Source organism: Xiphias gladius, chromosome 6, assembly GCF_016859285.1.
Source record: "Xiphias gladius isolate SHS-SW01 ecotype Sanya breed wild chromosome 6, ASM1685928v1, whole genome shotgun sequence".
In the NCBI taxonomy this organism is placed as follows: Eukaryota; Metazoa; Chordata; class Actinopteri; order Istiophoriformes; family Xiphiidae; genus Xiphias; species Xiphias gladius.
The window spans coordinates 16,246,731-16,263,574 of NC_053405.1; the positions used below are offsets into that span (position 1 = coordinate 16,246,731).

At 39.4% G+C, this 16,844-nt stretch overlaps 2 protein-coding genes across 4 annotated transcripts in view; one reads left to right on the forward strand and one right to left on the reverse strand.

Moving 5' to 3' along the window:
- Positions 1 to 8,206, reverse strand: part of LOC120790429 (unconventional myosin-IXb) — a 55,646-nt gene extending 47,440 nt beyond the window's left edge. For all 3 annotated transcript variants that reach the window (XM_040127916.1, XM_040127915.1, XM_040127917.1), the window contains exon 1: positions 7,778 to 8,206. The gene's annotated coding sequence lies outside the window, so the exon portion shown is untranslated. The remainder of the gene's footprint in view (positions 1 to 7,777) is intronic.
- A 4,746-nt stretch (positions 8,207 to 12,952) lies between these two features.
- s1pr4 (sphingosine-1-phosphate receptor 4) lies at positions 12,953 to 15,548 on the forward strand. Its single transcript, XM_040127918.1, has 2 exons — positions 12,953 to 13,047; positions 13,740 to 15,548. Exons 1-2 carry the CDS (start codon positions 12,965 to 12,967, stop codon positions 15,139 to 15,141), a joined length of 1,485 nt encoding a protein of 494 aa, XP_039983852.1. The 5' UTR covers positions 12,953 to 12,964; the 3' UTR covers positions 15,142 to 15,548.
- Positions 15,549 to 16,844: the final 1,296 nt, after the last annotated feature.

Consider the following 16,844-nt stretch of genomic DNA (forward strand, 5'->3'; position numbering starts at 1 on the left):
TAAAAATAGAGCAAAAACAAACAGAGCACAGCGGAGCCCAGCCAACAGAGAGGACACAGCCAAGGTCTACTGTTCCTGCTCCATCTTTCTTTCCTTCTTCCACTCAGCTTGTCTCTTTCTTTCCATCTCTTTCCCCATCTGTGCCTCCCTTGTCTGTACTCTTCTGTGCCATAATTTTTCTCTTTCACTTCTCCCGTCACTCTCCACAGCCCTTTGGGCACCCAGTGGTGAGACTGAGCTACAGTCAGCACAAGGAAGTCAACCCTAATACTGAACACAACGTGCCAAAAAATGCCCAACATTCATGCCTTGTATTGATATATTTGGACTGGAAATATATGTCAAAGGCCAACATACATCCCGATAACAGTGCAATAGAAAAATATGGTTCAGATACAGAATGTGCTGGGGGGTTTTTTTCTCACAAAGACAACCAAGACTGGTCACAGAGAAATCCGGGGCAAATCATTATAAAATTTCAGGTTATGTTAATGGCTATATTTACGTGAACACAAATAACACAGATCGAACTGTAATCAAGGCAATAATGTGAGCAAATTGGAGTAAAAACCATACTCTGTTTTGCGAATGTGATTTTACTCATTGTCACTGTAACAATATGTTATGAACTTCAATTTTCTCTCAGGTTTGAAGGGCATTTTAGTTAATGAACACCATAAAGTAGGTTAGATACACACCTAGAACTAACTACAGCAACAAACATCGTGTGCTTCAAGTGGCACTATGTCAACCTTGTATTCACTAGTCCAACACTGTGCCATCCAGTGTCCTCTGTAACACGCTGGCTTGCTTCTGCCCTGGCGCATATAATGGGAGGTGGTTTGTCACCTCTACCACCTTGCCTGCCTGAGATTATTCATTTTTTCCTCACATCATTTCAAAAGCAGTGAGTAAGGAAAACCGCTGAAGTGTACGTCTTTAGACTTGTCCATAACTCTTAAACCAAGTCTAAAAATTGGAGGATTTTTTTATTGGAGTAAGTATTAGATAAGAGACTACAGGTTCATTCTTAAATCTCTTTTCTCCTCTGTATTTGCATCTCAACAATACATGTGGGAGATGAAAATGTAGGGTGTTTTAATAAGTAAACACAATTGGAGATCATAGCTAGAACGTCAATTTCCCTGGTCATTACATAGTCATCATGCAATGTGCATATTTATCTCTGCCATACAGGCAGGGGTTCGTGTTTTTTCAGAAGGTACCAAACTACTGTAATGCTTTAAGTTCACTAAAATAACCTCAACTAGTTATACCAATTCAGGAATTCAAAGTCGGTTACACATGGCAATTGTGGAACTTATGTGGTTTGACTTTAGTGAAAAATAAATTAGGGGGGATGAGTTAGATAAGGGTTGTTTTGAATGTGCTTGTTGGAGGCAGTGTTAAGATATCACAGTATTACAAGCAAGTCCAATGTAGCATAAAAAGAGACTACAAAATGTTCTTATGGCCGGTTTCTGACAATTTCCCTGGCAGTTATGACTAGGTTCTGTTGTTTCCTTCAACTGTAAGAGGAACTGACAGGGTGTATTATAATAGACATTTAGGTAAATAATGATAGATAGACTCAACATAGTGTATATGTGTGGCCCTACTTAGCTATGCCTCATAATCCAATTTTGACAGTCACACTCAGAGATGGGCCATGGTGCAGCGCAACAGCAAATAGGGCCTCAGGGTGTGCTCTCTCTGCCCATAATCCTAAGCCAAATGGCCAAGATCAGTGACCGCAGAGAAGATGGAGGGGGAGGTTATAGCACTCAACACAGCGATCAACAAGTTAGTTTGTATCCACAGACACACACACACACACAGACACACACAAAACATCGCTCTTCCTGAGGGTAACTATTGCAGCTGAGGGAGTGGGTAGCGAGTGACAGAAAGGGTCCAGCACAATATGTCAAACTCTAAATCAGAGCCTTAAGCACTGATTGGATTTTTTTGGAACAGGTTGTCTGAGTTGTTGACCAGTAGTGATATAGATGCATGGACCATACTACACTACAGCGAACAAAGTAGTTTCCGGATGGATCTGAGAAGGAATCAAACAGTAGAAGCAAGCAAAAGATGTCATAATATATTGTGGACAGTTTCTGTGTGTTGTTGTAGCTGAAATGTTTTTGTTTGGTGGCCCTATACAGCTGCTGCTCATTTTTGGCTGACAAGTTGCAGGCTCTCAGTGGAAGATCTCCAACCACAGGAGTCACTGCTAGAGTTAAAAACCATGCATCAATATCACTAGCAGAGAGAAACTCACACCACCTCATTTAAAAAAAAGTATATCTATCCTTTCAACATGAACTGCTAAAGAGTCAAAAAGTTGAAATCCTTTTGAGAATCAGGGGCGCTGAGCTGCATGTAGTACATCTGGAAAAAAATGGCTATTGTTGGTGTCTCTAACAGTGCATACATTTGAATGTGATGAAAGCCAGATTATGTAAACACCACTGATGGTTACTACCCAAAACACTGAGTAACAGTAAAGATGTAACATGTAGATTTTACCCAAATTGCCTTATGAAATAAGTGTGGTCAAGCTGCCTGGAAGTGAGTGAAAATGTGTCTTTCATGACGTTGACAGACCACTTTGCACTTCACTGTGGAAAATTCTTTAGTTGTATATTTTGGTTGAAACTTTGCTTGGTTTATAACTGTGCCTATAATCAGAATCTAAACAGACAGGTTTGGTATAATCATAATCATCACAACCCAGCTTTGATCCCAATCATCCTGACTTGATGTGTTTGGAGCTTGCAGTGATGGCTGAGTGAAAACTAAGGCACAACAAACAAATGCACTGTAAGTAGGTCATCCCAAAACAGTCCAACTGCCTTTTCCTCACTGATACGCTATCATTACAGCTGGTTCTATTTATAAAACCCGTAAATTCTACTTGCCGCATTTAAAGTTACCAAGCAGTTTCTGGAATTAGATTACTTTTAAACCCCACTGCTCTCCCTTACTCTGCCTCTCCTCGTCTACTCACACAGAATTTCTCCATCTGGCCAAGTCTCCACAAAATACAGGTCATTGCAAATCCATACTTCAAAGCTCGGCTAACAGCTTTCTGCAGAATGCAAGGCTATTTTCTCTCCCCATCTTCGACCACAGAAAGGCGGACCCTAGAGAATTCCTGTCACATTATTGGACTAAGAGCTGACCCACTGTATGTACACAAAAAGAACACGCATATGCACACTTACTGGTGTCCAATTTCTCCTTTCTGACCTCCTTCTTTACATTCATCCCTTCTTCCTTGTTAATACACATACCCAGCTTGCCTTACTGGGTGAATAGGTAACACTGATGGGAACGGTCCAAATTTTTTTACCCTTTGCAGCCCATTCAAATCAGCAGTCATCATCTGTGATGCAGAGATATGACGATCAAGCTCTTTCAATGGCAGAGAGTTATGTGATCTTGGATTCTGCTGTCCTGATATTTTAATACTATCACCAGAATTAGCCCGGTTGACAAAAGGCAGAATGACACCTAGCCCAGCCCATCCTAGTATTCTTGAGAAGTAGTGTAAGTAACAGACGGATACAGTAATCTTCCTGATGAGCCCACAGGTAAATAGAAATGCAAACCTCTACACGTCTGACTTTTTTTTGGCAAGCCCTTGGCCATGAGCCCTTCACTATCTCTAGTGTATCAGTGAACAATCGCACACTTGGTCAACATTTGTTTCTCAACATTTACAGGACCTTATCTTAAAAGTAATGTAGCATAATGTAAAATATACAATCATCTACTTTTTTAGTCAACGTGCAATTTGTGTGTATTCAGCAATGCATTCTCTCTCCTTTAGCCCTCACTAAAAGTCCTAAAAAAAAAACCTATTGCCTGAAACAAAAATGATCTGGTGAATTAATTCAAGTTTTCCTTCCACTTGAAGAAAACATAATTAGTTCACCGATGAGAAATACATTGTGTTTGTCCGATGACAGTTGAGCTAGCTGGTCTACCTGACTTTGTGAAGCTGTTCTGCAGGGCCGGGGGACTGCAGGTGTCTACATCATTCCACACGTAGTCTACATCATCTTAACCCAGTTCACCAGCTGCACAGAGAGATAACGCATGCTGCTAAGGGACTCATTAGAAATCACTGTGCTGCCATAGCACATCATAGCTCAACCTGTTCTTTTGTCCTTGTTCTGTCACACACAGTGACCCAAGAACAGCCTAATACTAGACTCACCTGAGCAGGGTCACAACCTCAACATCTTCAGGTTTTAAACTAGTCAAAAAGACGAAAAATAATTGGGCATTTTTGCACCTATTTTTTGTTTTTTCGTAAGCCTTTGAAACAAGAGATTTGATATATACCAATTTAACCTAATTTCCCTCACTGATGATTCATCAAAAAGTTGTGAGACACCAAATAGTTTCCATGCAAGTGTAGAAAACTTAGGACAGACACTACACAGAGCTTTTAGCAGAACCACTGCAACCTCCACACTGTAGCTTTTGCTATCTACAATGCAAAAAAAGCTCCCACACCTCTTAAGTCATCAGCTAAAAATAAAATGCTTGGTATGTATGCAGCTAACCACAAAACACCATGAAACTTCACGACATCATTGTAAAAACAAGCCAATGCTATTTCATAACCATTCTTCACCTCACTTCAGTATTTATGCCAATAAAAACTTTTTACACTTTTTATTAACTATCTTGCTGGCTACGGCCGTGGTGTAATGACAGAGAGCAGCTTGTTGGATAAGCATCATATCAGGAAACAACAACAGTTCCTCTGATGTAGTTCAGGCTAATGATCCAAAACAGCAACGGACCTAAATTTATTAAAAACACTGAGATACTACAGCGAACACGTAACTGCCTTGACAGATAAAACCAACAGCCCTGTTGAAAAGTTAAACACATAAAGCTTAGATGAAAGACTGACTTTACAGTGTTATTTGTGAGGAAATTAATATTCAATAACACGCAAGGTAAAATTTAGTTGCTAAAAATAAACACAATGAAGGTGAATATCAAAGTCTGATATGAGAGAACACCTGAATATCTCCTCACAGCTACGATTGAGGCCATTATCTTTTCATCCGCAGTTTCAGACAGTTGCATCCACCAGGATGTGTAGACCAATTACAACTCAAGGCTGAACTGGAAATGTAATTGGTTTTCCTTCCCCCTCCCCCTTCTTGTCCTCAAACACTGTCAGCTCTGCAGTGAGGCTTGCAGGGTACAAACCATTAGCAGAGGGCCATATGGCCCTTTTCTTTCAAAGAGGGAAAAGAGCCTTTCTGTGGACAGCCTGAGCGTTTAGAAGCAGTTTAGGTGAGGTTTATCACTTAAAGATATCGGGACAGTTATGTTCAGAGGGTAAAAAAAACAACAACATTTTGATTAATATTACAGATCCAGGTTGGATTCCATTCATACAAGTTAAGAGTGCATTATGTGTTCACATCTGAATAACATCTGTTTTTAGTTACATGCTTTCTCCTCCTTTTTAAATTTGGAAACAGTTACTATAATTGGTTTTAATAAATGGAGATTCAACTCTTAAGCTTTTTCTATGGGATTGGGATGTTAATTAGATTTTGAATATGACAGATGGGGACCTTGATTGTATTGAATAGGCTGATGCTGAATCCACAGCACAGTGTAGTTGGCAGACCCCACACAGCCAGGCTTACAGATGTGTCACACACATGCACGCACAACAGCTCCACACACCTCCTTTGTCATTCACTTTATTCATGACAAATGAACAAGGTGGTCATTTTTTTGGTTAAATTACCTTTACTGTCACTGATTGCTTTACACAGAGTGTTTCAACGGTATTACTCTATGATGCTCTATTATTATCTCTATTATTGACTTTGTTTTTAAAATTATGCTATAAATAATAGACATGCACTGTCAAATATATTGTGTAAATTAAAATGCAATCCTCATTCTGTTCACTGTCACTTGAGTTCAGTCATAAGAGACTTCATTGAAAAGCTGCCCGAATGTGCTCCTTTTTTTTTTTAATGAGAACTAATTTGCGTTTATATTTAATGCAGAAGCTTTATAATTCAATGATGAGCTGTGATGTGTTTTTCTATCAAAAAACATCTGATTAAAATTGGTAACTGACAGTTTTGTTCTTGTTATTTGTATGAGTATTTGTCCATGGTCTGGCAAAGAAATGACTTGTTATTGCTAAGGTTATTTTAGTTCATGTGAAATGAATTTAAAATTGTCAAAAAAAAACTATACTAATCAAAATAAGAACAAAAATAATTCAAATTAAAATGAAGCAATCCAAAAATAATCAAAATACTAGTAAATGACCTGAAAAAAAACATGCTTGACCCCAAGTTCAAAACACCTTGGGGTGGTTATTACACATTTTTTTCCAAATTGGCAAGCAAACTAACACAAAACACAAAATTTCTAAAATAAAGCTAACTGAACAAAGTGTTTAAACATTTTAACTCAATTAACAGTAACTTACATATGTGTGTAATTTTAATGTTCCTATGTATGATGTACTTTTTTCCCACCATTCAGACATCAGGTCATGTAGCAAGAGCTTGGTCCTGCAGCTTGTGTGGGAGACTTTGTTAAGGTTTGGCCCATGTGCTACTGTATGGAAGATACAGCAAAAAAAGGATTTGAATACGTTTGCCATGTTATAATACTAATCGACATTGGAAAACATCCTTGTCAATATCATTATATTGATTTCAACGGTATCTCCTAGTTCTAATTGTTGATAAGGTAACAGTAGTTTTGCATGATACCAACCGTAAAGCCAAGGGTGGGTTATATTAATACAGCTGTGCAATGACAGGCAAAGTAGACAGAGGCAGTCACTGCTGACATTACTGAGCGAGACAGTCAGAAAAGGTGGGAAAGTTGTCAGTTATTTGCAAAGCAGCTGTGAAGTCTGGGGAGAACACAACATTTAAGCTGTCGTGATATGGGAATAAAAATTGACAGACAATAAATACCCCATATCATGATAACAATACTATAATTGATATATCTCCCAGTTCTAAGTAGAGCTGATGCTTCATTATTAAAAAGGTATTTTAACTACTTCACCCTATTACTGGCTGCACTCATCCGTAAATTGTGCCCCATGGGGGGACATAAGAACAGTTATGATACACTGGTAATTTGGATAAACTCAATTTACCCCCCTTCTAGCCCATTCTGGTTGGACCTATGTCAAGGATTCCAGAGTCTGCTGCACCAAACTCGACACTGCGGAGCTTTTTCTTAAATCTAAGTGGGCATTGTTGTCTCCAACGGAACGACAACCCGCCGACATGTAAGTCAGCCACATTATGCACCAGGCCTTGGGAAACTGCGCTGCAACAAGTCAGCCTACATTCTCACCTCGTTCACACACTGGATGCAACTATGCTACTGTGTGTCACTGACCAAACAGTGTTATCACCTATTATCATAATAGACAGACAGGACCCCCGTGAAGGTTACCTAGCAGAACCATGTTGTCTTAAAATGGGACACTGAACATTACTTTCAATAGAGAACGGTCAACGTTGATGGGGTTAACGTTAGGCGCAGATATTCACGGACTAGCTACTTCACAATAACTTCCTACAACAGGATAATACAGTGCCTGATAGCCATGAAAATAAAACGCGTGTCTTTAGACAACAATAAACCAAATTATTTGAAAAAATAACGTTACCATGTAAACGTTTGCTTTTAAACAACATGCTCGTACAAATCGAAGTGCTCAAGCAAATAGTATTTAACGTACCTTTCCCGGCTGATTTTCTCATTGTCTTGGTGTAATCCTTAACTGCATTCCGCGCAATTCAACCGACTGGTGAACAAATAAATGAAAATCAAGTTGCAGATTTTCAGTTTTGTGTTTTTTTTTCTTCTCCTTTGGCGAAACCAAGAGTGACTTCTATATACAGCAGGCTAACAACGGTGGAGTCCCAGACAGACAAAGCTCAGAGTTGAGTCAGTTTGAAGGTTTGAAACCGGGGCGGAAAGAAAATAAAACGAACCGACAAAAAAAAAAAAAACGTAGCCTACTAATACGTTTATATTAAATAAAGAAGAGCGATCTCTGAGATAAAGTAGGCTCAAAAGTCCACTTTTTCCTGACGGACTGTGTTCGTTTCAGACCGGCTAACCAGCTAGCCTGTCGCTACTTCCTTTCTCGTTGTCTAAATAACAGCAGCAGTGTGAGCGGTGGAAAAAAAAAAAAAAAAAAAGTTGAGGAAAAAGGCACAAGCCAGATTCTATACAATGAAGGAACCCTGTTGCTTTGGGGGCAATTGTTGAAGATCAGCGCCCTCTCCAGGATTACAGCGGCGGTGCTACAGGGTGGCACCAAGGCTCTGGGTTTACCAATCTGTCATCTGCAGCTGGAAGAGGAGGCTTACCACCTCAGGTGATGTACACAGATCTGATTTTGAGAATAGACGAGTAGACAACAGTAGACGGTAGCCAAAAGTGACATCAGGCTTTCGTTATGAGATAAGTTCATGGGCTGTGTTCTACAACCATCTTACAGTCTATGGCTACCAGCAGACAGCTTCAGTTGAACATTCCGTTGCTAGTGGCAGCATCCACTGGCAGAATTGTTAGAGCCACCACTTTGACCAAAAAAATACTGACAGGAATCTTTTATCTACTCCCCAGATTTATTGGATCATATATTGCAGCATTAAACTGCATATACAGTAGGTGCTCTTTTTATAATAGCGGTTCAGTGAATTTTTATTTATCACATCTTGGTTTAGTTTTTCTGCATCAGTTTACTCCTAGCCAATGCTAGTTGTCTGAGGCTAATGTGTGGCTAATATAACATTCTAAGTAACTTAAATTAGCTATTGCTGGGTTAACTGAGAGGCCTATGTTTTATTTATTTTTTACTCTTACTCTTTTGGACTATGTGTACTACTAGATTAATTAGTATTTTGTACTCCCTTTGGGGACTTGATGTTGATTTTTGAACAGTGATTTTTGTTTCTTTCTGGTACGAGGGATGTAATTTGAAGTTTAATATGTTGGTCCACCCTTTGGTAAATCCAGTTCCTTTGTTACTGTACTAACTTAATTCATATTTAAAATGCCTGTAGTCTAACTCTTGTTTATGGCATGGTTAGTGGTATTTAATAATTTTTTTAATATGTAATCATTATCATTATATTTTTTTGTATTTTATCCAACAGTTTTTACCAACTTCAACACTATTTTCAATAAAAAACTTCTTCAGCCTATATTGGAAGTGAATTTAGCTCAATACATAGCTATGTTTTTTATGGGGTTTTTTTATTGTTTATTGTTTTGTTTTATATGGTTTTTTTTTAAGTGTTAAAGACCTCCCTCAATATCCAAAGTCAGTGTGAATTGTGCTAAGGGTATAAGTTCATTTTACATAAAGAACCTGAGATTTCAGAGAGCCTAGAGTGTGAATTGCAAAACCAAATGGTCCAAAATGTACAAAGGTGAAATTGGTATTTACAATTCAGTTTACAAAGAATTCTAAATTGATTTACTCCAATTTATGTAGCATTAAGCTATGTCTGCCATTAATAGCTGAAATAATTGAAATTCCCTTAAGCTGAAAACAATATTTCGACATTTCATTTGAGTGAGCTTTCTAGCATCTGTCACAGTGATGCTTCATGTTTTCTTCTTGAAAGGAAAATGTCTGTAATCCTGCTTTGTGGCCACCAGATGTTGACTGCTCAACACCAAGCAAGTCAGTCATCCTTACCTCAGAGACTCTAAGTCTATACTCCAGCAACCACCAAATACCGAACCCAATAGGTTTTTTCATAAATTGCACCATTTGGCCAGATGGTGTCACCATAGTTCTAAAAAGATCTATATTGTGACCTCTCAACAATGAGATTAGAATCACCATTTTTTAAATTCAGGTTCCCCCATCAAACCATTTCCCCAACAAACTGTTCATAATTGCAATCATATTTTTACAAAGTACTTTTTAACTGTCTCAATGATCCCCTTATCACACAGTTCTGATATCTGTCATTGTTTGCCCACAACACACAATGGAAGTTGATGTCAAAGGCCCACAACAGGAAGGGAGGTGGTTTCCCTAAGTTTTTTTAAGTTCTACTGATCAGCTTTTTTGTTACAATAATGACTCAAGTGGCTGTGTGTAATGTGAAAGGGATGATGGTGCAGTGGATATGTAAGTAGGCAATTAGTTTGCAAATGTGTAAGCCATTACAATTTTTTACGGCAATAGTACACATGTGGCATATGCAACGAGAGCCAACAGTCTGCTTGTTTTCATTCCAGCCAGTGGCCTTGGTATTAGCTGCTTCCCTCGCTTTAACAGAGTGATAATCAGTTGCTGGAAGCTTTGATTGCAATGAAAACCTGCAGAATGTTTGCTCTCCATGGGATATGTTTGTCCACCCCTTGTTTTGCTGTAGATCAGTTTCCAGTCATTTCTCCCATGTGCTCGGGACTAAGCAGCAACTACCAAAGCTGAACTCAAAGGCAAATATGAAACTGCCTAAAGATCAAATCTCTTTAACACTCACTAGATGCTGCCACTAAGAAAACTCTGGCTATTTCATAATGTCCAGTCTTACAGACTCTGAGACTTCTACATGTGTTCATGACTAGTCCATGAGGTGTCACAGTGAAATTAGCAAGGGCCTTGAGGGCATTCGCACAGATTTTCTGATTGTTTTATGCACATTTTCCATGAGTCTGCAACACTGCAGACTTTGTTTGACATATTACTATACCCACAATTCGCAGTATTCTTGTGTTTAAAACAGTGAAGTCTGAAATCATTAAACAAAGTGCTGGCTAAAACAAGTTTCCACGTATATATAATGGCAACATGTTGTCTCAGTCTTTACTCTGTGAAGGCAAGATGATGTAGAATTTTGATTAATCTGATCAATCAAACATTGCTGAAAATATATTTTTATGCGATTACATTAAAAACAAGTAACAAAGACCTAGTTTTATTAAATTACACATTCACTGTTCCACATTAAGCTTTTTGAGCCCCCCCTCCACCAACATACCCCCCCATATCACTGGCCAGACTTGAGGGCACAAGCACAATCTTGTTTAAATCAACTACAGGAAAAGCTTTAGGGCCTGCTTATCGTTTAAAAAAATTAAAACACACACACACACACACACACACACACACACACATACACACACACACACACACTCTTGTGGTTTAGAATACGCACTTTGTGACTGCCGTTCTTTTTGAAGTCATATTTTCATAGTAAGGGCGTTGTCAACAGTTGCGGGTGTTATTAACACTTCATGCTGCTGTAGCTTGTTGTGTATTTTTTTTACACTTTTTTTTTCTTTTTACCTCATTTCATTTGCAAAAACAGCCTCACCACTGCATCATTAGATTTAGATAGAGCAACATCCAACCTGTATCAGAATCTTGACTATATGGTTTATTGATGCATTTATGCATGTCTTTTATATCTCAAGACTAAAAAGGAGAAGTTGTGTTAGAAATTAGCTACTTTGGTTTCATGGAGGAGGCCCATGAGTGTAATGCCTCATTACAGTTACACAAAATATAGGTCAAGTGTCTCAGAGTTTGATTAACTTTGCATTGTTTCTGTATTTACACGCACAACCTTGTCTTGCTCTTGAATGGAGTCACCAAAACCACAGAAACATATTAGTGATGGAGATAGATGGAAGATGACAGATATTACCCAATAACAATTCTTCTTCTTATTAAAAAAATAGCATTTGCAATGAGCATGAAAAACATTATTTTCTTACGAAAACATTGGGGGCAATGGCATGGTTATAGTTATATTTTTTCAGAGGTTACATTTGACCTTTTTCAGACCACACTAGCATGGTTTTGAATTTGATAAATGATAATTATAGTGCAGTGATACAATTAAAGCCTACTTTGCCGAAAGCTTGAAATATATAATCATAGCTCTTTGAAAACTCTACTCTGAAGCGTGAATGTTTTCAGCCACGAGCTCTGGGTTTGTTCATCTTGGAAAAGTGGTGTCTTGATATTGGGGTCTGGCATCACCTTGTGGTGCTTGCAAGATGAACCATATGCTGGTTACGTTATGTGTTTATGGCTGACTTGAAAGTGGTCATGGCTTCAGTGACACAGCCTGTCTTATAGCATGTGGTAAGGCTCCGCAGTTGGCGCATGGTTGGAGGATTGTTGAAGACAAGTGTGCCATGCTTTGTGACAATAAGAACATGGAGTGAATAGTGTGACGTTCTTGTTTATACCCAAACCCACAACCACAGCTGTGTAATGAGACATGAAACCCTCTATTGACAGGGAGGGGTACCTTTAAATCTAATTGGGAGTTCCTGTTTTTTTTACTGGTACTTTCTGAGAAATAGTGAGAAAAATAAACTAAAATTTGAGGCTTTTGTAATAAGGCTTTGGCTAGGTGCCATGGTCTCGTAAGTGCAAGTGAGATTCTTGCAACATATCCTTAAAAATATTGAATCATGTTACTTTACAACTGGCTTAGTGTGGCATGTGTTTTGAAAGAGCCTTTCCCGTATAAGTTATCATAGGGCAGCTTGAGCAATACCATTCAATGTGCAGTAATGGTAAAGTCTGCATGATGTCCTTGGAAAACATGATGATCTTGGTGCGCCAGAAAAATTTTGGAAAATTGTGACTTGTTAGTTAGAATAAGAATACATTTTCTGATATAACTAGTAAATAATCGTCAGACAACATTTGATTTCTTTGACTGTGAAGTTCTAAAATTGTAGGCACCTACTCTCACTGTTGCTTTTTCTCTTTACAAGGTGACGGAACAAAAGTAATGGCAATCTTTGTGTCATATCACATATGCGTTTGTGTTTCTGTTTGTGTGTGTGTGTGTGTGTGTGTCTGTGTGTGTGTGTGTAATCTGTTTTGGGTGTGGTTTGTCAATACCTAACCTTCAGGCTTACTTCCCCATCAATGTGCAAAAAATCTGTAGTCAGCTACAAATACGCCATCTTCTCACACTCTCAGCATCACTGCCAGCAGCACCAGCAGCCAGAGTAAGTACTCTCCACTGGACAGCATTCCCTTCACTCTACAGCTCTGCTAATTACCTGGAATGGATTTTATCAACATATCAGTACATAAAATTAGAAAGAAAATGTAACAAATTTGAAATTTTAAACAGATTTCAGAATTTCCACTTTTAACTGTTGTGGTACAGCATGCAGTGCTCAATGTGCAAAAATTAATTTTGTTTTAAGCTTTGGATCAGTTTTTTTTCTTTTTTTGATTAATAAACCTTGGGGAAAAAAGCTTTATATTTCTTGTCTTTCTTTGATGAATTGATTTTGATTGATTTCACTGAAGAGAGTTTAAGAAGAAAAAGAATAAACTTGACTTATGTTTTTGCTATTTTGCAATTATTTATTAATAGTGCAGTAATTCAGTCAACATCACTGCCTGGGAATTTCAAGCAAGCATTTTCCAGCGCTCTTTACTTGTGTATTCCTTTATTCATTTAAATGCCCTCAGCAGCTGCTTACTCATCCTGTGTTAACCACAGCTAGGTGGAGTGCCGCACGAGGGAGGCATTTAAATGATGCCTTTTAAATTGATTGAAGCACCGTAATGAGGATGCACACAGTGCGGTTATGTGAGAACGGGGAATTTTCTTTTATTGATTTTATTTTAATGTACAGTAGTTGCCGTATTGACATTGTTCTCATTTGTTCTTCCTTTGTCTACTCAGGTGTGTTTTGAGCAAAGGCAGGGAGCTCCAGTGGTTAGAGTGTGATGATAGCCTGTTTAATCACAGGAGTGCCACACTAATTCCCTTGCAGCTCTTACCAGCTCAGTTCAGCCTGTTCCCACCCACAGCCTCGATCTTGACCATCCCAGCCATTGCTATGAATGTCATCTCCTCTCTCACCTCCCCCTCCTCCTGCCCCCACTTGTACCACTCACCCAGTTACCCCAGCAACACCACCATATCAGACGCCACTAATACAGCTAATGAGATCAATTATGTCATTCTGCGGCATTACAACTACACCGGCCGCCTGCAGAACAGGACCTTCTCAAACACCCAGAACCACATCAGTGTCTCCATAGCTGTCTTCCTCTTCTTCAGCATTTTCATCATACTGGAGAATCTCGTGGTGCTGGTGGCTGTCATCTCCCACATTTGCCACAGACAGCGCTGGGTTTACGTCTGCATTGCCAACACCACGCTCAGTGATCTCCTCACAGGTGCTGCCTACCTGGTCAACATCTGTATGTCTGGCAGCCAGACATTCCGCCTCACCCCTGCTCTGTGGCTTTTCAGGGAAGGGATGCTGTTTGTAGCCCTGGCAGCATCCATTTTCAGTTTGCTGCTGATTGCTGTGGAGCGTTACACCACTATGATGAAGCCACTGGCCCAGAAGTCAGCCAGGAAGACCTACTATAGGATCTACGTCTTGGTGGCACTCTGCTGGGTTTTGGCACTTGTGATTGGCTTCCTCCCCTTGCTGGGCTGGAACTGTGTTTGCAGCCTGAACGGATGCTCCACCCTCCTCCCTCTCTACTCCAAGACCTACATCCTTTTCTCTCTCCTGATCTTCCTCCTCATACTCCTGGCTATTGGTGTGCTTTATGGTGCCATCTACTGCCACGTCCACAGGAGTGCACAATTGAGCCCCCATCGCAGTCGCAAGCGCTCCTTGGCTCTGCTTAAAACTGTGATCACCATCGTTGGGGTCTTTATGATCTGCTGGGGGCCACTGTTCCTGCTGTTGCTGGTGGACTTCTTCTGTGCCTCCCGCCAGTGTGCACTGCTGTTCAGCGCTGACTATTTCATCTCCCTGGCTGTCCTGAACTCCAGCCTGAACCCCATCATCTACGCCCTGGGCAGCAGTGAAATGAGGAAGGCTATTGCTGAGCTGCTGTGCTGCTGCTGCCTGAAGGCCAGCCTCTGTCACCCAGACAAATTCACATCCAAGGACACCAGTAGCACTTCCGAAAGCAAGCGGGACAGTCTGAGGAACAGTTTTTACAAAGTCCGAAATCTGAGCGTGGCCTCCCCGCCATCAACCCCAAGCAAGACTCGCAGGGCACAGAGGAAATGCAGATTGAGCTCCACAACCAGCTGCCTGTCAGTTTCAAGTGGTTAAACCACATTGTGCTCCCCTCCCAAGCAAACAAGACCCGTGTGTACTGATGCACATGTAACCGTTTCCTCTACGTTTTGGTTTGAAAGTTCGCTGTTGTTATCGCAGGTACTTGCACTGATGATGTCAGAATTCCAGTGAAATATGAATTAACAGCAGGGTTTTTTGCATTGCCACACATTCACTGAGGCATTTTATACATTTACTGTATTGATCTGTTGTTGCACTGTAGTTATTTACTTTTACCAAGGCATATATATTTTTATGGATTTTAAGGCAAATTATTTACAAGAATAATTATCTACATAAAAGTTAACATGGAAATGTATAATGTGCAGAATTGCAGGATTATGTATATATGTGTTTTGAATTGAATGTTAATATTTTGTAGTGAGTGTGATGTTTTTCTGTATACCTTCAAGTGATGAAAATATGAATAAAGTTTATTTTGCTTTATGTTTGAGTGCTTGCTGTTTTCATTAAGTATTGTTCCTCAGCTTTCCTCTGGACGGAGACATGTCACCGAAGCCTTGACTGGCTCCTGCAGATGGATCAAATGATTCAAAATGCTTTAGAGTTCCCCAGCCTGAAAATATACATTGCAGTAACCGCAAAATAAATGCTTAATAGTTTTCTAGATTTACCATATCTTCATTTTACATTTCTCACCACATTAAAATTATATATTTGAATCTCTGCTAAAAAGAGATCTTTGTTCATTCATCAGTTTAATGCAGATTTTGCAAAACATGTAACTGTACATGAGAGGAAATATTTCTTAATATAGTTCTATAGAAGGTTTGTCTTCTTTGGTAGACCTCACAGACTTCTCAAAAGGCGTTTTCCAGACTGCTCTCCCTGCTCTGCTTTTCTGACAGGATGACTGATTGAAGTTCAGTGCAGAGGAGGTGAGGGCTGGGACTGCAGCCCCAAGGGCACACACAGCCCGGGCTAATTGATAAATTCATTTTGACTGTCTAGCAGGCTAGATAGATAAGGTTTAGCAGACAGTATGCACCCATAGGTTACACAGACTACTCTACAATACTTCTGCTGCTGCACACTGGAACAACTTGTTTTGTTTTGAACTAAGATTGTAGGAGAGGCAGAGTATGCAAAGCGTATGTCTGGCAGTTTCACGATGTATGTAATAAAAAAAGTCACTGCAATAGATCATAGCCACAATGTGCAGTCTCACTATTTGTGAGAGCTCTGTACTATATGCTATTTAAAGGTTGAAGATTTGAAAGTGCCCACTTTCAGAACAATTTGTTTGCTTTACTTTCTTAAGTATCTATACTCACATTGAGGAAGTGGCCTAGTATGCACATCATACAGTATGTTAAAGGAATGACAATTTACATCTCAAAGCAATTGAATAAAGTATTTCTCTATTACCTTAAATATTCATGACCAAATAAGCAACAAACTAAGTTAAAGTTTAGAAAAAAAGCATCCATAGTTATTATTCATAAAGCTTTTAACACTCAAAAGCTCAGCTAATTTTCTTACAGTGTGGTGTGGTGGTGTGATCAGATGTGAAGTGACAACATGAGCAAACAACCCATCAACTGCCAACCACGTTCAGATTCAAATGTTGCTAAATGCTGATTGGTGCTCCTTTTCCCAACTAGACCCCACCCACTTTAAAGCAGTGACGAAGGCAAAGACACAAAACACAAAAAACTGAAATTGCTCATGCAAAA

Coding starts and splice junctions, on each gene's coding strand:
- s1pr4 (XM_040127918.1), top strand. CDS start 12,965: ATGTGCAAAAAATCTGTAGTCAGCTACAAATACGCCATCTTCTCACAC. Junction 13,048..13,739: donor CAGCAGCACCAGCAGCCAGA/GTAAGTACTCTC, acceptor TTGTCTACTCAG/GTGTGTTTTGAGCAAAGGCA.